Source organism: Carcharodon carcharias, chromosome 1, assembly GCF_017639515.1.
Source record: "Carcharodon carcharias isolate sCarCar2 chromosome 1, sCarCar2.pri, whole genome shotgun sequence".
In the NCBI taxonomy this organism is placed as follows: domain Eukaryota; kingdom Metazoa; phylum Chordata; class Chondrichthyes; order Lamniformes; family Lamnidae; genus Carcharodon; species Carcharodon carcharias.
In genome coordinates this window covers 223,154,729-223,176,396 of record NC_054467.1, presented here as the reverse complement: position 1 = coordinate 223,176,396, position 21,668 = coordinate 223,154,729, and the positions used below count along the sequence as shown (strand labels likewise).

The window sequence follows — 21,668 nt, the reverse complement described above, 5'->3', positions numbered from 1 at the left end:
TCAACTTCTTCAAAATAGCTTAACTTGAATGATGCAACTCAGCTTTTTTTGACTGATTTCTTAAGTTCTTCATTTTGTTAACTGCTATAAATGAAAAATAATTAAATGTAAAACCCAGTCCCAGTTATACACTGGTTCATATTTGAATATTTTCTGCTTCAAAGTGCAGTGTTCAATCATGATTAGCTTATTCAGACACATGAGTGCACTTTCTTACCACTGCAAGCTCATTATTACACTATCTGAAATGTAAGAGGATGTAGATCAGACTGCAGCTGACTGCATCCAGGTGTCTCCTATGGCTCAGTGAGTTTACCAACCGAGTAACTGATTATTTCCGTGCTATCTTGTGCAAGTGGCATTTTCCTGTCTCACATATACCATATTAACAGAAAATTAAACTAACGAGAAACTCACAACCAAGCTTAATCCTAACTCTAACCTCATTTGATCTGTGACAGAGGCACTGTCACTGCAGAACAATCAGGAGTGAAACCTTGATTTTTCTCCTCCCTAATTCAGGGCATTGAGGAAAACTGCAGCCCTCCTACCGCTGTCAATTTGAAAGATTCACAAAATCAATTCTTGTTAAAGGTATTCATTCATAAGTAAGTCATGCCATGCCATAAGCCGAAGATTCACTTTGTGCAAGATTTACTTTTCTCCGAAGATTCACATTTTAAAAACTTTCCTTATCCCCCAAACCAAGTCAACTTAGCTGAATTGCTTCCAGATAATCAGCAACTCCTGCCTAGAGCTGGCTGATTGTAGGAATGCAAGAGCAGCCAAGGGAATTCTTCATCTTCTGTCATTGCTGGAAGATGCTTCTGTGTTTTAAAAAATTTTGTCATCAGACTATTTTCTCCCAGTCACTGACTTGAACTGGAGATACTGGTCCAGATTTTCAGCTGCTCTTTAACAATTTCCCCAAAGCAGCCATTCTCCATGTATGTGCATGGCAGACTACTCAACCAGAAGGGAGCATTGTGGCTAAACACAATCCTGGCTAACATCCACAAAGGTATGCCTACCAAATGAGGATACAGTAGTGATCAGGAGTAGGGGCTCTTGCTGATTTATCTCTTTCCTAGCCCAATGTCACTAAGCCCAACTGAGTGATTGGCTGAGAGTAGCTAATTTAGCACAGACTAGAGGTTGAAAAAAACTCACTGGTTCATATGGTGCACAATCACTGGATATTGCTCATCAACTAAACCATCAGTAGAACCTAAAACTTACATTTGATGGTTGAGATAAGAATCCCAGGCCATGTTAGGTCTGTGAGCAACAGCCTGCATATTGCCACTCTGCTCCAAAGCACTAAGCTGCTACTTGTTACACAAAGCACCATTTGAAAAATTACATTTCCTTTCTGAAGTCTCTGCCCCCAACCCAACTGTAGCTCATGCACTATTCCCCTCAGAGCTGAGGTAATCATGATGTGCCAGATATTTACCAATGCCATTCTGTTACTGGCCCACAAGGTGTGTACCACTAGTCCTGACTATTCTCTCACTTCAGTCTGTGGCAGAATGCCTTGCTGAGACTTATAGCTCCTCTTCAGGTGATGCAGCAAACTCAATGTGTGGAGAATCTGTGGCAATATTGTTTTACTGTTGTGAATTTTGTGCTTACCATAATAACATAAGAAATAGGAACAGGAGTAAACCATTTGGCCCCTCGAGCCTGCTCCATCATTCAATAAGATCATGGCTAATCTTCTTGTGTTTCGATTTCCACATTCCCATCTAACCCCGATAACCTTTGATTCCCTTGCCTAACAAGAATCTATCTATCTCTGCCTTAAAAATATTCAATGACACCCACCTCCACCAACTTCTGAGGCAGAGAATTCCAAAGTCGCACAACGTTCAGAGGAAAAATTTCTCCTCATCTCTATCCTAAAAGGGCAATCCCTGATTTTAAAACAGTGCCCCCTAGTTCTGGACTCACCCACAAGAGGAAACATTCTTTCGACGTCCACCTTGTCAAGGCCGTTCAGGATCTTGAATATTTCAATCAAATCACCCCTCACTCTTTGAAACTCCAGTGGAAATAAGCCCAGTCTGTCCAACCTTTCCTCATAAGACAACCCACTCATTCCAGGTATCGATCTAGTAAACTTCCTCTGAACCGCCTCCAAAGCATTTACATCCTTCTTTAAATAAAGAGACTAAAACTACGCAGAGTATTTGAGGTGCGGTCTTACCAATGCCCTGTATAACTGACGCATAACATCCTTACTTTTATGTTCAATCCATCTCGTAATAAAGGGTAACATTCCATTAGCCGGCTTAAATACTTGCTGTACCTGCATACTAACTTTTTGTGACTCATGTACTAGATCCCTCTGCACCTCAGAATTATGCAGCCGTTCTCCATTTAAGTGATACTCTGCTTTTTTGTTCTTCCTGCCAAAGTGAACAACTTCACACTTTCCCACATTAAACTCCATTTGCCAGATCTTTGCCCACTCACTCAACCTATCTATATCCATCTGCAACCTAATGTCCTCTTCACAACATACTTTCCTACCTATCTTTGTGTCATTTTCAAATTTAGCTACCGTGTCTTCACTCCCCTCACCTAAGCCATTGATGTAAATCGTAAAAAGTTGAGGCCCCAGTACAGACCCCTGTGGGACTCCACTTGTCACATCCTGCCAATCAGAAAAAGACCCATTTAAACATTCTCTCTGCTTTCTGCCAGCCAGTCAATCTTCTATCCATGCTAATATGTTACCCTGTACACCATGCATATTTTCCATAATAATCTTTGATGTGCCAACTTATCAAATGCTTTCTGGAAATCCAAGTACAATGCATCTATAGGCTCCCCTTTATCCAATGCAAATGTTACTCCTTCAAAAAGCTCCAATAAATTGGTTAAACATGATTTTCCTTTCACAAAACCTTGCTGACTCTTCCCTATTGCCTTGAGCTCTTCTAAGTGACCAGTTATAACCTCCTTAATGATTGATTCTAATAACTTCCCCATGACAGACGTCAACTAACTGGCCTATAATTTCTTGTTTTCTGCCTCCCTCCTTTCTTGAATACAAACAGAGGGGTTATATTTGCTACTTTCCAATCTGATAGAACCTTTCCAGAATCTAGCGAATTTTGGAAAATTGATAATGATGATAGGGAGGGTGTAAAAAATAGAGTTTAAAACTTATCTTGGCCAAAAACCATTCACTTTCCTGCTAATTTAGTTAGGGTGCATATATCTTATACTCTTCCTTGCTTTTGGCAGAGTTTAGGGAAGAACTTGAACAGGATATAAAACTGCCTGCTTCCAAATTCCATATTCTCCCTCCACCCTAAATAGGTCTGCTGGGTTACACCTTATTAAATTGTTTGAATTTCGTGGTCAAATTATGTAAACACTGATTGGAATGAACATGCACCTATTGACTGATCTTTTGTATGCCAGTTTCCAAACTGCTTTCCTAATCTTCTGCGTCTTTTCATTGCTGTCTCTGTGATTTTCCCAGTCCTCCAGCTTGGTTATCTAGATTCATGTTGTATTTAATTGCTTTATTTGATGTTAGAGTGATCTATCTTTTTCTAATATGTTTTTAAAAAGTCATTAGACATTTATAATAAAAGAGATTGTTTTATTCCGTTTATATATTTTTTCAGCCAATTAACTGCGCTGTTTTGCTGAAGTACAGATCTATTAGCACTGGTTCTCTTTGGCTCCTCACTCAAAGGAAAATTCTGCGTGAGATAAAACTTTTTATAAATTAGGAAAAAACTTCTAACATATTCCATTACCTGCATCACAATATGGGAATTAGATGATTTGATCTATGCTATCAGTGTAATAATTTTTTTCCACTTTTCTGTTAAGATTTTGGCTTAATGGTTCCTTAAAATTAATTTTTCTAACATTTTAAAAAGTATGCTTGTCTCCAAATTGAAGATTCCTGTCCATTTCAAATGCAAAACAGACTCAAGGAAAATAGAGATAGAAACATTGGCTGTCTCCATGGTTCACATGACGACACAGCTTGCTGCTATTAAACATGTTTGCTTTTTAGGTCTATCATAGCTCAGTTGGTAGCACTCTCATTTCAAAGTCAGAAAATTCTGGTTTCAAAGTCCACTCCAGGACTTGAGTACAAAATCAAGGCTGACACTCTGGAGCAATAATGAAGGAGTGCTACACTGTTGGATGAGACATTAAACCAAGAACCTGTCTGCTCTATTGGATGCATGTAAAAGATCCCTTGGCACTATTTCGAAGATGATCAGGGGTATTATTCTCAGTATACTGGCCAATACTCAACCCTCAGTGAACATAACAAAAGTAAAATTGTCATTATCACATTGTTGTTGTGGAGATTCACTGTGTGCAAAATGTCTGCTATTTTTCCTGCAACAGCAGCTAAACTTCAAAAGTACTTTAGTGGCTGTAAAGAGCTATGGGGTGGCCTATGGTCACGAAAGGTGCTGTATTAATGCAAGTTCTTTATTTTTTAGTCTACTCAACCCCTGGGGTATATACCTCATTATCAGTGGGATCACACCCAGAATTTGTTCAATGTTGACAGTTCCACAGAAGTGAAAGATGGAAACAAACCCCATTGTGCTTCCCAGTACAATAATCCAGAAACTAACAAATAGGGAAACTAAGAGTGGGGGTTGGAGGAGGGTGGGGTTGGCAGAGGTGAAATTTTTAGAAGAGAATGGGTTCAGTTTACTTGTCCTGATATATACATGTATGTGTGTGTGAGTGTGTGTGTGTTTGTGTGTGTGAGAGAGAGAGAGAGAAAGAAAGAAAAAGTGAAGGGGTATATTTGAGGAAGAAGATATGTTTGAAATTATTGGCAGGCAAATTGGCAGGTTTAACTTTGAAACTCTGTAGAAATATGGTAGCACAGTACTTTGGAGTGAAAATGATTTGCCCCACAGAACGGCAGGGTATATTCTCTTGATAAAAGATAAGACTGAAGTATTTGCAACAATCTTTAGTGCCGAGTGCATGATTCACCTCGGCCTCCTCCAGAGGTCTCCAGCATCACAGATGCCAGTCTTTATCCAATTCGGTTCACTCCATGCGCTATCAAGAAATAGCTTAAGGCACTGGATACTGCAAAGACTGTGGGCCCTGACAATATTCTGGCAATAGTACCGAAGAATATTGCTCCAGAACTTGCCACGTCCTAGCCAAGCTGTTCCAGTACAACCACAACAATGCAGAAAATTGCCCAGGTATGTCCCGTACACAGGAAGCAGGACATATCCAACCCAGCCAATTAGTCCCATCAGTCTACTCTCCATCATCAATAAAGTGATGGAAGGGGTCATCAACAGTGCCATCAAGCAGCACTTGCTTAACAATAACCTGCTCACTGACCCTCTGTTTGGGTCCACTAGGGTCACTCAGCTCCTGACCTCATTACAGCCTTGGATCAAGCATGGACAAAAAAGCTGAACTCCAGAGGTGAGGTGAGAGAGACTGCACGATATCAAAGCAGCATTTGACTGAGTTTAGCATCAAGGTGCCCTAGCAAAACTGGATTGGCTCCCTATCCACAAAAATTTACTCCCTCCACCACTGACACACAGTGGCAGCTGTGTGTACCATCTACAGGATGTACATCTACAAGAACCCATCAAGGCTCCTTTGACAGGAACTTCCAAACCGATGACCGCTACCATATAGGACAAGGGCAGCAGACACATGGGAACACTACCACCTGGAAGTTCCCCTCCAAGTCACTCACCATCCTGACTTGGAAATATATCGCCATTCCTTCACTGTTGTTGGGTTAAAATCCTGGAACTCCCTCCCTTACAGCATGTGGGTGTACCTAGACCACATGGACTGCAGTGGTTCAAGGTGGCAGCATAACCCATCTTCTCAAGGGCAATCAGGGATGGACAATAAATGCTAGTCTAGCCAGTGACGACCACATCACATGAATGAATAAAAAAAAAAACAATATTCTAAACACTGAGGACTGGGGTTTTGCAGTGTTGTGGAGAATTTGGGCACCTATAAAAATGGTGGATGGGACACGAATCCAGAAGTCCTGCCCCCACTTCCAGCAGATACCATTTTCGCAAGTCGGGGAAAGTGGGGTGGACGTGAAGCGCACAGGCATGAATTATGAATTAGATGGGGCCATTTAAACTCAGTGCTCAGGAAAGCAGACCTGATGCTGTCAAGTTATTTAAATCCCCTGCCCCTTGAATTTTCTAAAAACTGCCTGCGAAAAAAAAATCTGCTCTGGCAGTTTCAATACTGTTTGTTGACACAACCCTAACAGCTATCGTTATAGCATTATTGCTGTTCAGCTGCTTCCTCAATTTGTCATTATCACAATGGAGGGCTGTAAGTTCACAGTTTAATTGACAGCTCCAAGAGGTTATTAAAGGATTAACTTACTTTGATGTAAGGTTATGAAAACAAATGTTTGGTTTTTTTTTATAAAGGATTAAGTACTTGAGGGGGTTTAAATGACTTCCATGATTGAGCAGTTTTTTAAGCTTTAACTTATTTAATCACAGCATAGCTCCAGGGGTCATCTCATGGTGGATACTGGGTGAGATGGCATGGAGGGTTTAAGGACAAAGGTTGGTGGGTCATGAGTTGGCACTAAGTTGACATAGGGGTTATAAGGGGCTATAAGGATGAGCGGGCTATGAGTTGGCATAGGGGATGGGATATAAGGGACATGGGGTTGTTTGGAGGGATATGGGTTGGCATGGAGGGTATGGGGGTAATTGGGGGTTGGGGAGGGGCATAGGTTGGCATGGATGTGGTTTGGGAGTGGGTGGGGTATTGAGGGGATGAGAGAAGTGAGGGCTAGTGGGCCTAATATTTAACATCCTTTAATAACCTCTTGGAGCTGTCAATTAAACTGTGAACTTACAGCCCTCCATTGTGATAATGACAAATTGAGGAAGCAGCTGAACAGCAATAATGCTATAACGATAGCTGTTAGGGTTGTGTCAACAAACAGTATTCCCTGATGAAGTCCCAGGGAACCGAAGCAGGCCTTTTAATCAGCCCACTTCAGCACTCGGCAGCCCCTGTGGTTGCCTCTGATCTGGATCTGGGGGGTGGCGTGTCTGACTTTATCCTGCCCCCATGCCCCTTGGAATGAAAATTATGCCATTCAGGGCACTTTTTCCCAAAGTGGGTGCGCCAAGCTGGGAAATTTCCTCATAGATGAAAATCCAACCCTGAATTCCTGATCTGATTCATAACATAGGCAAAAGGTGTCCAAAAATAGGCACTTTTCAGCATAGAGGGACAATTTTGCTTTTGAATAAGAGTTACCATTGCCCCCATCTAGTAAGTCTAACAGCCAATAGCCACTCAAAAATAAACCCTATAATTCAACATCTATGAATCCAAGTTAATTTTAGAAAACTTCCTTTCTCTAATTTCTCTCCTATTTTACCATCTGCCCCCTCCAAGTTCATCTTGTCCATCAGACCCACCTCCTGCTCTTTTATTCTCTCATCCCATTCTCACCAAACTGCCAACCACCCAACTTCCTTTCCTGTGGCCCTATGTTAGCTGATTTTGTTGATGGTTTTCACCCTCAGGTATTCTTAACCCTTCAAATTTGTCATCATCACCCCTCTCCTGTGTCTTTGAAAAGTACCACCCAATCTCCCTTCCCTTTCCAAAGTCCCTGAATGTGCGGTTCCCTCCCAAATCTCTGCACATCGCTCCCAATTGTTCCAATCAGGTTTTTGCCTCACCCACAGTACCAAAATGGCTCATCCAAATTACAGATTACATTTTACTTGATTGTGACTGTGGTAAACAATCCCTCCTCATCCTTCTCTACCTGTTTGCAGCCTTTGACAAGAATAACCATACCATCCTCCTCAAACGACCCTTCTCCATTGGCAATTGGTGAGACTATACTCACCTGGTTCCATTCTTATCTACCCAATTGTAGTCAGGGAATCATCTGCGATGGCTTCTCTTCCTGATCCTGTGCCATTACTTCTGATATGTCCCAAACCAATTTTTGGATGTGCAAAAATTCCTCCAACTGCCAGGAACTCTGTTCCATAGTCTCTAATTCTATCTTGCTGCCTGGAAACTGTGTGACGTTGATCCAGACCTTGGTGTTGTATTTGTCATGAGAATATAAGAAATAGGAATAGTAAAAGACCACACAGCCTGTGTGCATGCTCCGTCACTCAATGTGATCATCACTGATCTTGGCTGCAATTCCACTTTTCCACCTGCTCCCCATGTCCCTTGATTCCCTGAGGGACCAAAAATCTGTCTATCCCAGCCTTAAATATATTCAATGATGGTGCATCCACAACCCTCCATGGAAGAGATATCCAAAGATCCACAACCCTTTGAGTGAAGAAATTTTTCCTCATCTGAGTCCTTTATCCTGAAATTGTGCACCCTTGTTCTAGATTCCCCAGCCAGAAGAAACAACCTTTCAGCATTTGCCCTGTCAAGCCCTTCATAATCTTGAATGTTTCAAGCGATCACCTCTCATTCTTCTAAACTCCAGAGAATATAAACCCAATTCTCTCAGACTCTTATCACAAGACAACCCTCTCAACCATGGACCCATCTAGTGAACATTCGCTGTACCGCCTCCAAATAAGTATATCTTTTCACTACAGAAACCAAAATCGCACGCAGTATTTCAGGTGTGGTCTCTCTGAACATCAACATTTACAAGTTTGATGCCTTTTAAAAAATATTTTGCATTTCTATTCTTATGGCCAAATTGAATAGCCTCACACTTCCCCACATTATACTCTACCTGCCACCTTGTTGTTCACTCGCTTAACCAGTCTATATCTTTTTGTTGCCGTTTTTTGCCCTCCTCACAGCTTGCACTCCCACCTAGCTTTATAACATCAGTAAATTTAGATACATTACTCTTTGTCTAAGTCATTAATGTAGATTATAAATAGCAGAAACCCCAGCACTACTCCTTTTGGTACTTCACTAGTCACAGATTGCAAATTTGATAATGCCCCATTTATCCCTATTCTCTGCTTCGGGTCCATTAATCCATTCTCCATCCATGCAAATACATCACTCCCAACTCTATGAGCCCTTATCTTGCGCTTTAACCTTTTATGTGGCATCTTATTGTTTAGAAATTCAAGCATACATTGACTGGTTTCCCTTTATCTACCTTATTAGATACATCCTCATAAATTTGTCAAATAGGATTTCCCTTTCGTAAAATCATGTTGACTTGTTCTAATCATACTATGCTTTACTAAGCAAGTTGTTAATATTCCTTAATAACAGATTCCAGCACTTTCTCAATGACAAATGTCAGGCTACCTGGCCAATTGTTCTGTTTCTCTCTCCATCCTTTCTTGAATAGTGGTGTTGCATTTGCCAACTTTCAATCTCTTGGGACCATTCCAGAATTTAGGCAAATTTGGAAAATCACAGCCAGCGCATCCACTATCTCTGTAGCTACCTCCTTTAGGATACTAGGATGTCGGCCATGAGGTCATTGGGATTTGTCGAATTTTAATCCCTTGAGTTTTTCCTCTGCTGATATTAATTACCTTAATTTCCTCATTCTTACTAGCCCTTAGGTACCCTCTATTTCTGCTATGTAACTTGCATCTTCTACAGTGAAGACAGATACAAAATATTTGTTCAATGTCTCTGCTACTCCTCATTACCATGGTATTTTTCCTGACTCTCCTAAGGGACTAACATTTACTTTAGCTACTTTCTTCCTTTCTATATACTTGTAAAAGCTCTTACGATCTGCTTTTTTATATTCCCGGCTAGTTTACTTTCACATTATACTTTTTACCTTTTTATCATTTGGTGGCTCTCTGCAGGTTCGAAAACATTCCCAATCATCATATAATTCTTAGCAACATTATAAGCCTCTTCTTTTAAACTAATACTGTCCTTAAACTTCTTAGTAAGCCACGGATGGATCAATCTCGCTGAATTGTTGATTTTCAATGGAATGCATTTTTGTTGAACATTTTGAATTGTTTATTTACATGTTTCCCATTGTTTACTTACCACCTGAGATGAGCTTCTGACTGTGCCATCATTAAGACTGCCTATTTTCACCTAGATAACATTGTCCAAATCTGCTGCTGCCTCAGCTCATCTGCTGCTGAAACCTTCATCCATGCCTTTGTTACCACTTAGCTTGACTACTCCAGTGCACTCTTATCCTACATCCTACCCTCTATAAACTTAAGTTCATTCAAAACTCTGCTACTTGTACCCTAAGTCACACCAATTACGATTCACCTATCATCCCTGCGAGTGATCAACATTGGGACCCAGTTAAGCAATGCCTTGATTTTAAAATTCTCACCCGTTTTCAACTCTCTCTATGGCCTTTCCCCTCCCTATATTTGCAACCTCCTCCAGCTCTGAAGTATCTGTGCTCCTCCAATTCTGACCTCTTGCGCATCTCCTGGTTTTAGTCACTCCACCATCGGTGCCATGGCTTCAGCTGCTGAAGCCCTAAGCGATGGAATTCCTTTGATATATACCTCCGCCTCTCTACTCTCTTTCCTCTTTTAAGAAGCTTCTTAAAACCTACCCCTTTGACCAAGCTTTTGGATGTTGGCCCTAATATGAGACTCAGTGTCCAGTTTTGTTTGATAAGGTGCCTATGAAGTGCCTTGGGGTGTTTTACGACGTCAAAGGTGCCATATAAAAGCAAACTGTTAACTTTATCTTTGCAAGAATAGCTGGAGTGAAGACTTTCAAGTGTTTTCATTTATCCTGATAGTAATCTCCAAGCCTGATATCTGTTAACTGTTGAAGTCCAGTCAAAGGTTACTAGCACAGATAAACCACCAAAGGACAGACAAATCTGTGAAAGTTCAAAGCAGTGTTCTTGTCATATCTAATTACTTTAAAGGAAGCTGGGCATGTCCCTGTGGAGGCAATTGAATATCTTAACCTGCTGACCCACTCAGTTTCAAGACTTCACACATTTAAATACCATTATCTCCTCATACAAGCACAGAAAATGAAGCCCTGCTCCATGTAAACTTTTCCTTTCGGCAAGTGGCTTATGTGTGTATGTAGATTTTGCAAAGCACCCTTTTAGTGTTAAACATTTGAAATTTGTTTCCCCATAGGCAACAATCTTAGGATTGCTGATGTTGAATAAACATAGTCATTGGTAGCAAAATCAATTTAAAGGGGAGGAATATGGTACTTGAACTGAGCTGTTAACACTTATTGGAAAATAAAGTTTACATTTTTTAAATGAAAAAATGGCTCTTTTCACCAAGATGAAGCATATTGGTTCTGAAGAATGAGAATCTTTCCTTTTTAAGCATTCAGTACTTCCCATATTGGAAATCTGGGTATTGTGGGATATTCATCAAGGCAACATAGTGGACAATTTCACAAATGAATCCGACTCTAGCAGTAACCTGGGTGAGATTTTTTGGTGAGCTAAGTGTAGCAAATTTGTAAAGCTATTCTTCATAAACACATTATAGTTTGTGCATAGAAGAAATCTTTCCATTTGTTAAGCACATACATGCGCTTCTAATAGAGTTGCATCACAGTCAGCATCAAAATCCCTAACTGATTTCCCACTGCCATGGGCAATGGGCACAAGGACTTAGTATTTTGACTATCTTCCTAAGGAATTCATCACAGTTTGGATCTGAAATCTTCCAGGTTTATAATATTTATTTTATACAACTCCTTTATCATAGATTTGTCAGTTAGCCTTAGTTATAGTGAGAGATGTGTTACAGAAATCCAGTGATCTTAACAATATTGCTGAAGAAAAGAGACATGCTGTTGAAGAATTTCGTCCTGCACTCTGATTGATAGAGGCGCTGACACAGAGAATGCACCAGGGAACAGTTGATTGCCAAGCTTTTGTTCAAATTCAAACCAGACAGGTCGACTAATTGGTCAAGTCATTGCCTTGGGGAATGAACAATGGAATGGCTGCCCCTCAAGCCTTTCTTTAGTTGAAAAAGGTGCAATGTGTGCATATGTTCTTTCTGTCTGTAAAGGACAGGGCCTTGCGTGTGGACATACGTAGTTTCTAGCACGTGCAAGTGAGTCACACTTGAGCCAACTGATGATCTTAAATTGGTCATTAGTGTAATTCTTAGCAAAATCAGGATCGTTTAATAAGTCGCAGAATCACATCTAATGTTGGACCATTATGTTCTGAGTTTTGCAAGCATGTGTTGGTTGAGTACAGTCAATACTTGGCCTGGTGTGAACAGCTGAAGGGACGTGCTGTTTGATACGGTCAGCCAGTCATTGGGACATACGGCCTACATAACCTGGCATCACACCGGCTTGGAAATTCATATATCACATTCCTCATTTGTATGATAGGCAGAACGTCTTTTTGGCTTGATGGCAGCATCCTGTTAATGGAGAATACCATTCATGTTGCTACTGCATAGTAGCAGCATGAAACAGCTGGCTTTACATGTTGCTCAAATTTTTCCGACACCTTACCCTTCCAAGGTAATCTGAGGCAGACTGGGCACTTTTCAGGACCGAATGCGGTGGCCTTAGGTCCATTCATGAGTGTGCGTAATATGCAGTGAACAACGATCTGATTGGGGTAGCCATTATTCCGCACGACAGCTTTGATTCACCCTACTTTGGCATGCCATGTATGTAGTCCGTACATCCCAATGAATGGTGGATCATATCAAATAGCACACCCCTTCAGCTGTTCACAATAGGCAAAGTACTGACCATACTCAAACAGCCCATGCTTACAAAGCTCAGAACGTGGTGGCCAACATTAAATATGATTCCGCGACAACACTTACTAAACAATCCTGATCATGCTAAGAATTACGCTAACAAGTAATTAAAGATTATCAGTCAGGCTTGCAGCATGGCTCACTTATGCATGCTAGAAGCTACATATATATGCAAGGTCTATACTACCAAGCGACAATCTTAACAGTATTATTAAAAGAAAAAGTATCATGAGTAACCCTTGCTGCTCAGTGTTTATATCTAAGGAGGAGTTAGACCACATAAGTTAGGATGTTGAGGCTATTATGTGAGGAAAGGAGCAGATGTGTGGATCTGTACCCAAAAATTAGTCATTGCCTTCAAGAGAATATTAGAGAGAAAAAAAACACTCAAATTAACTTTACAATTCATTTGTACTTCATAACCAATTAACCTCACACAAACCTCTGCAGAGTGAGTAGAATATATCATGTGAAGACACTTTACAGGCACTGCAATAGTTTTGAAGTGTAGCTGCTGTTGTAATGTTGGGAAGCACAGCAACCATTATGTGCACAGCAGGGTACCACAAAGGGCAATGAGATAAATAACCAGATCTTAGGGATGCTGTTTGAGGGTTAAATGTTGGCCAGGAGACCAGAAAAATTTTCTTGTTTTTCTTCCAAACCTGCTGTGGCACCTTTTATGTCCACCGAGGAGGCAGAATGGTTTAATCTCTCATCTGAAAGACAGTATCTCTGATAGTAAAGCACTCCCTCAGGATCAGTCTAATTTGTATGCTCAAGTAATCTGTAATGTGAATGCACTGAAATTTTTTTCTTTTATATGGGATGTGGCCATCACTGGCGAGGCCAGCATTTATTGCCCATCCCTCTTTTTTTTAAAGAGTCAGCCACATTGCTGTGTGTCTGGAGTCACATGTAGGCCAGGCAAGGATGGCAGATTTCCTTCCCTGAAGGACATTAGTGAACAAGATGGGTTTTTACAACAATCGGCAATGGTCATCATCACTTTTAATTGCAGATTTTTTATCGGATTCAAATTTCACCATCTGTCATGGTGGAATTCGAGCCCCAGAGCATTATCCTGGGTCTTTGGAATACTAGTCCAGTGACAATACCATGATGCCAATGTTTCCCCCAATTGAGCTCCATTACTGCACTCCATGTAGAACATTGCAAGTGATCGGTTTCTGAAACCATGTTTGACCTCTACAGTAAAACTGTCAGTCAAGCTTCTGTGAATGCACTGAAAAATTACAGTAAGCAAAGCAAAAATATCTTCAAATAGCCCACAGTTATCAGAGTAGAAGTGATATTGATGACTTTTGCCAACTATTTACTTTTCATTTGTTCTATTGGTTTAGATCTTTAAATTGAGATCCCAAGAGAGCTCAAATTGAAACCCCCAACCCAATAGGGATTCCAATGTCCTTCCAAATCAAAACCCCTTGGTGGCTGGAGCTTTGTAGTCATCAGGTACTGCTCACTTGCAGCATTCTGTATGGAGTGCAGTAGTGGAGCTCAAATAAAAACAGTTGAATCACCGCTTATAACAATTTGCATATCTATAGCACTCCCTCATCAGCGTAAAACAAATCCCAAGGCACTCCAATGAGGCTTCTTCCTCTACTTCTTTGCCTTGCATCCATTTTCAGTGTGCATATTTATGAAGTGTCTTGGGATTTGTTTTACACTGATGAGGGGGCGCTATAGATATGCAAATTGTTATAAGCGGTGCCTCAGCTGTGGCTCATAAACATATGAAGATATTGAACATATTGAAGACAATATGAGCTCCAATATTAAAATAAAAGTGAAATGCTGCAGATGCTGGAAATCTGAAGTAAAAACAGGAAGTGCTGGAATACTCAGCCAGTCTGGCAGCATCCATGGGGAGAGAAACTGAGTTAACGTTTTGAGTTGTATATGACCCTTCTTTAGTACTCTGAAGAGTCATATTCGACTCAAAAAGCCAACTCTGTTTCTCTCTCTACAGATGCTGCCAGGCCTTGAGTATTTTCAACACTTCCTGTTTTCATTTGAGCTCCAATTACTGCACTCCATACAGAATGCTGCAAGTGATCAATACCTGAAACCAGGTTTGACCTCTCCAGTCAACCTGTCAGAAAAGCTTCTATCCAATTCCATTGAAAGACATTTTATTTTTATTCCTCTAATCTTCTCTCCATCTCTCATGCACATTTGACTCTTTCAGGTTTCCTTACTGAAGTGGCTTTTCTCCAGGTGCAAATCCAGATACTGAGTGTTGGCGGGCTGTTGCACATTAGGACATCACTATTGATCATCATCCTGCTATCACTAAATGTCCACTAATAAGTGCTTTTTTAACAGGGGTTTCTGAATAGTGATCAAGACTGAGAACAGTAGACATTTTCCCTTCTCTATCACTGAGCACTGAAGCACTCTTACTGTAATCATAGTTAATATCCGTTTAATCAGCATAAGCCAGAGGTCAAATACTGATGATCCTGTTCTATCTGAATGAGTTCCTACCTTGGCAATACATATACCAATTCAGCAACTGAGTACAAATCCTGGTGATTTTTATCACAAGAAAGAAAGACAGACAGTAAAAGGCAGAATGCTCACCTTCAATTTATCTTTGGGCAGTGCTACAGCTCCTTGTTTGATAACCTCTAGAACGCGCTCCACTGACAGGTCTGCGCCTGCCTGTTCCAGCCGAAGACTGAAGAAGCTGATCACCTACGAGGTAAATGTGGTCAATAATCAAGGATCTTGTTTTCAAAACACAGAATGACAGCCTAACCTCAACCCAAATGCTTTAATACATTGAACAAAAGTACATCTTTCCAACTTCACAAATGTTTTATGTACTTATTTTTTTCCCATTGATGATGAAGTGTATGCCCAAACACAAAGTCCATTGCCTACAGTGTTGATCAAAAAGCATTAGAACATGGCAGCGCATTCAATTATACTTCAGTTAGGTGTGGCACAATTGAAAAGTGTTCCCTCTATTAACTTGACATGGTATCTCACTTTCAAAGCAGCATCCCTTAGAATACAGAGGAGTCATTATTCTCATCTTTTGGGCATAAACGATCCTTACTTCTGAGCTAATAAATGTGTTAGTGCTAATGTAAGCAGGGTGGATTCTACATCACTAGTTGCCAAAACAGAATTGCTTCTGCGAACTACAACATGCAAATACATTTTGGTAAAAGTACTATGGAAAAGATAGAAAGTACAATGGGAACAGAAAATTATTAAAAAAAAGCTAGACATTCGCTTGGTAGAACAGAACTTCAGTGTTGCTGAAAAGAGACATGGTGCTGAATCTTTTCATCTTGCACTCATCAGGTCAAATGCAAGGATGCCAAATTTCAAACAATCATACCAATTTATATGACAGGAGAAAAGGGTGATTGTGATTGGCCAAGGGACATGGAAGAAGCAATGGGGGTCTATAGGCTCCCCAAACTTCCGGGTAATTCAAAAAAGGTGCAAGGCTTGAACTATTCCTTTTGTTTGCAGAGAACCGGTCCCTGCATATGTATAAAAACAAAAAACTGCGGATGCTGGAAATCCAAAACAAGAACAGACTGAGCTAGCCGAGTCCTAAAGGATGTGGCTGGTAGACTGGGCCTGCAGTGGTGTGGGAACCAACAAGAGGGAAAAACATGCTTGACCTCATTCTCACCAAGATGCTTCTGTCCATGACAGTATCGGTAGGAGTGATGACCACACAGTCCTTGTGGAGACGAAGTCCCGTCTTCACACTGAGGATGCCCTCCATCATGTTGTATGGCACTACTACTGTGCTAAGCGGGGCAGATTTCGAACAGACCTAGAAACTCAAGATTGGGCAATCATAAGGCTCTATGGGTCATCAGCAGCAGCAGAAGTGGACTCAACTACAACCGGTAACCTCATGGCCCAGCATATCTCGCACTCTACCATTACCATCAAGCCAGGAAAACAGTCCTGGTTCAATGAAGAGTGCAGAAGTGTCAAGTGGATGATCCATCTCGGCCTCCTATAGGGGTCCCCAGCATCACAGATACCAGTCTTCGGCCAATTCGATTCACTCCAAAAGATATCAAGAAATGGCTGAAAGCACTGGGTACTACAAAGGTTACGTGGAAAATCACCCAGGAGTATTCTATACACAAAGCAGGACAAATCCATTCCAGCCAATTACCATCCATTAGACTACTCTTGATCATCAGTAAAATTATGGAAAGAGTCATAAACAGAGCTATCCAACAGAGGGCGCTGGTGAAAAGTGACTGAAGCATTCTGGGACAAGTCAGCGCAGTTACCATGACTCAGGAGGGAATCGAGGAGAAGGACTCTTGCACTCAGCAGGAGGAAGGGCATCCAACAAAGGGTGCTGGTGAAAAGTGACTGAAGCATTCTGGGAGAAGTCAGCGCAGTCACCACGACTCAGGAGGGAATTGAGGAGAAGGACTCTTGCACTCAACATTTGAAAAAGAGCGCGGATCTTGAAGGCGGGTTAGTTGAAAAAGAGTGCGGAGATTGAAAATAAAAGGAGGGGAAGCTGAAGAGGAGCGGCCAGTCTGTGAGCAGCCAGTGTGTGAGTGGCCCAGTGAAGGAGTGGAGCTTTGAGGCTTTGGCTCAAGAGGCATTGGTGAGCAGAGGCTGAGGACGAGCTTTCTCCCAGTGGGGTAAGGCCGGGTAAGTTCCTTTAAATAAATTAGGAGTAGGTAATGGAGGCAGCAGTTGGGTCAGTCGAGTGCTCCGAATGCAGCATATGGGAAGTCATAGACAGCACAATTGTCCTTGATGACTACACCTGCAAAAGGTGCATCCAGCTGCAGCTCCTGAGAAGCCGAGTTAGGGAACTGGAGCTGGATGAACTTCGGATCAAACAGGAGGCAGAGGCAGTAATAGACAGGAGTTTCAGGGAGACAGTCACCCCTAAAAGTCAGGAGGCAGGCAGCTGGGTGACTGTCAGGAGAGGGAAGGGGAATAGACAGAAAGAGCAGAGCACCCCTGTGGCCGTTTCCATCAACAATAGGTATACCGTTTTGGATACTGTTGGTGGGGACGACCTACCAGGGACAAGTTGTAGTGGTCGCGTCTCTGGCACCGAGGCTAGACCCTCAGCTCAGAAAGGAGGGAGGGAAAAGAGGAGAGCAGTAGTGATAGGGGATTTGATAGTTAGGGGGACAGAGAGGAGGTTCTGCAGGAGAGATTGAGAATCCCAGATGGTCTGTTGCCTCCCTGGTGCCAGGGTCCGCTATATGTCGGATTGAGTTCTCAGTATTCTCATAAGGGAGGGTGAGCAGCCAGATGTCGTGGTCTATGTAGGGACCAATGACGTGGATAGGAAGGAGGAGGAGGTCCTGCAAAGAGAGTTTAAGGAGTTAGGTGCTAAGTTGAAGGACAGGACCTCCAGGTTACGATCTCAGGAATGCTACCCATGCCACATGCTAGCGAGGCTAGAAATAGGAGGATAATGCAGCTAAATACGTGGCTAAAGAGATGGTGCAGGAGGGAGGGCTTCACGTTTCTTGACAATTGGGCTCTGTTCCAGGGAAGGTGGGACCTGTTCCAACGGGGCGGTTTGCACCTGAACTGGAGGGGACTAACATCCTTGCGGGTAATTTGCTAGTGCTGCTCCGGAGTGTTTAAACTAGATTTGCAGGGGGAGGGGAACCAGAGTGTTAGAGCAGATAGTGAGGTGGAGGAGGATAAAGGGCAAGCGAGGAATGCATGTACAGACAGAAATCAAGGGTCTGTATGTGATAGAGATGTTCTCAGGCGCATCTATTTCAGTGCAAGGAGTATTGTTGGAAAGGCAGATGAGCTTAGGGCGTGGATTGGCACGACATTATTACTATTAGTGAGGCTTGGTTGCAGGTGGGGCAGCTCAATGTTCCGGAGTTCCGTTGTTTCAGATGTGATAGAGGGGGAGGGATGAAAGGGGGTGGAGTGGCATTACTAGTCAGGGAAAATATCACAGCTGTGCGTAAGCAGGACAGCCCGGAGGGCTCTTCTACAGAGGCCATATGGGTGGAGCTGAGGAATGGGAAAGGTGTGACCACAATAATAGGATTGTATTATAGACTGCCCAACAGTCAGAGAGAATTAGAGGGACAAATCTGTAGAGAGAAAGCAGATCAATGTAAGAAACAGAAAGTTGTGATAGTAAGAGATTTTAACTTTCCACATATTGACTGGGATTCCCATACTGTAAAAGGGCTGGATGGCTTGGAGTTTGTCAAATGTGTTCAGGAAAGTTTTCTAAATCAATATATAGAGGTACCAACGAGAGAGGATGCAATACTTGATCTCCTATTAGGGAACCAGACAGGTCAGGTGACAGAAGTATGTGTAGGCGAACATTTTTGGTCCAGTGACCACAATGTCATTAGTTTTAAGCTAATTATGGATAAGGATAGGTCTGGTCCTCGAGTTGAGATTCTAAATTGGAGAAAGGCCAATTTTGTGGAAATGAGAAAGGATCTAGGAAGAGTGGATTGGCATAAGTTGTTTTCTGGCAAGGATGTGTTCAGAAAGTGGAAGGCATTCAAAGGTGAAATTTTGAGAGTGCAGAGTTTGCATGTTCCTGTCAGGATTAAAGGCAAAGTTAACAGGCATAGGGAACCTTGGTTTTCAAGGGATATTGGCGATCTGGTTAAGAAGAGAGAGGTGTATAGCAGGTATAGGCAACAAGAAGCAAATAAGGTACTTGTAGAGTATAGAAAATGTAAGAAAATACTAAAAAAGGAAATCAGAAAGGCAAAAAGACATGGGGTTGCTTTGGCAGATAATGTGAAAGTAAACCCGAAGGGTTTCTACAAGTATATTAAGAGTAAAAGGATAGTAAGGGACACAATTGGTCCCCTTGAAGATCAGAGTGGTCGTCTATGGGTGGAGCCTCACGAGATGGGGGAGATCTTAAACAGTTTTTTTGCATCAGTATTTGCTCAGGAAACTGGCATAGTGTATAAGGAAGGAAGGGAAACAAGCAGTAGTTTCATGGAACACATAGAGATTAAAGAGGAGGAGGTGCTTGCTGCCTTACAGCGAATAAAGGTAGATAAATCCCCCGGGCCTGACATGATGTTCCCTCAGACCTTGAGGGAGACTAGTGTAGAAATTGCAGGGGCCCTGGCAGAAATATTTAAAATGTCCTTAGCCACGGGTGAAGTGCTGGAGGATTGGAGGGTAGCTCATGTTGTTCCGTCGTTTAAAAAAGGCTCCAAAAGTAAACCAGGTAATTATAGGCCAGTGAGCCTGACGTCAGTAGTAGGTAAATTATTGGAAGGTGTTCTGTGAGATCGGATATATAATTATTTGGACAGCCAAGGGCTGATTAAGGATAGTCAGCATGGCTTTGTGTGTGCTTAACGAACCTTGTAGTTTTTCGAGGTGGTTACCAAGAAAGTAGATGAAGGAAAGGCTGTGGATGTTGTCTACATGGACTTTAGTAAGGCCTTTGACAAGGTCCCACATGGGAGGTTAGTTCAGAAGGTTCAGACACTTGGTATCCATGGAGAGGTTGTAAACTGGATTCAAAATTGGCTGTGTGGGAGAAGACAGAGAGTGGTAGTGGATGATTGCTTCTCAGACTGGAGGCCTGTGACTAGTGGTGTGCCTCAGGGATCTGTGCTGGGACCATTGTTGTTTGTTGTCTATATCAATGATTTGGATGATAATGTGGTGAATTGGATCAGCAAGTTTGCTGATGACACTAAGATTGGAGGCGTTGTGGACAGCGAGGAAGACTTTCAAAGCTTGCAGAGAGATCTAGACCAACTGGAAAAATGGGCCAGAAAATGGCAGATGGAATTTAATGCAGAAAAGTGTGAGGTGTTACATTTTGGAAGGTCAAACCAAGGTAGGACATACACAGTAAATGATAGGGCACTGAGGAGTGCGGAGGGACAAAGGGATCTGGGAGTTCAGATACATAGTTCCATGAAAGTGGCGTCACAGGTAGACAAGGTTGTAAAGAAAGCTTTTGGCATACTGGCCTTCATAAATCAAAGTATTGAGTATAGGAGTTGAGATGTTCTGGTGAGGTTGTATAAGACATTGGTGAGGCCTACTTTGCAGTATTGTGTGCAGTTCTGGTCGCCTAACTACAGGAAGGATATCAGTAAGATTGAGAGAGTGCAGAGAAGATTTACTGGGATGTTGCCGGGTGTTAAGGAGTTGAGTTACAGGGAAAGATTAAACAGGTTAGGACTTTATTCCTTGGAGCATAGAAGAATGAGGGGAGATATGATAGAAGTTTACAAAATTATGAGGGGTATAGACAGAGTAAATGCGAGTAGGCTCTTTCCACTTAGATTAGGAGAAATAAATATGAGAGGGCATGGCTTTAGGGTGAAAGGGGAAAGGTTTAGGGGGAACATCTTCACTCAGAGAGTGGTGAGAATGTGGAACGAGCTACCATCTGATGTGGTAAATGCAGGCTCACTTTTAAGTTTTAAGAATAAATTAGACAGATACTTGGATGGGAGAGGTCTGGAGGGTTATGGACTAGGTGCAGGTCAATGGGACTAGTGGAATAATATTTCGGCACAGACTAGAAGGGCCAAATGGCCTGTTTTCTGTGCTGTAGTGTTCTATGGTTCTAAGCTGCACTACTTGCTTAGCAATAACCTGCTCACTGACACTCACTTTGGGTTCCACCAGGGCCACTCAGCTCCTGAACTCTTAACAGCCTTGATCCAAACACGGACAAAAGAGCTGAATTCCAGAGGTGAGGTCAGAGTGACTGCCCTTGACATCAAGGCAACATTTAACCAAGCGTCGCATCAAGGAGCCCTAGCAAAACCGGAGTCAATGGGAATCGGGAGAAAAACTCTTCACTGGTTAGAGTCAATTCTAGCACAAAAGATTATGGTTCTGGCTGTTGGAGGTCAGTCATCTCAGCTCCAGGACGTCACTGCAGGGGTTCCTTAGGATAGTGTCCTAGGCCTAACCATCATCACC

At 42.0% G+C, this 21,668-nt stretch overlaps 1 protein-coding gene across 2 annotated transcripts in view; it reads right to left on the bottom strand.

Annotated features, from left to right (window-relative positions):
• The window catches only part of dym (dymeclin), a 553,915-nt gene that overhangs the window by 103,209 nt on the left and 429,038 nt on the right, over window positions 1-21,668 (bottom strand). For both annotated transcript variants that reach the window (XM_041192773.1, XM_041192774.1), the window contains exon 16: window positions 15,324-15,437. In XM_041192773.1, the coding sequence (XP_041048707.1) occupies window positions 15,324-15,437 (114 nt within the window). The remainder of the gene's footprint in view (window positions 1-15,323; window positions 15,438-21,668) is intronic.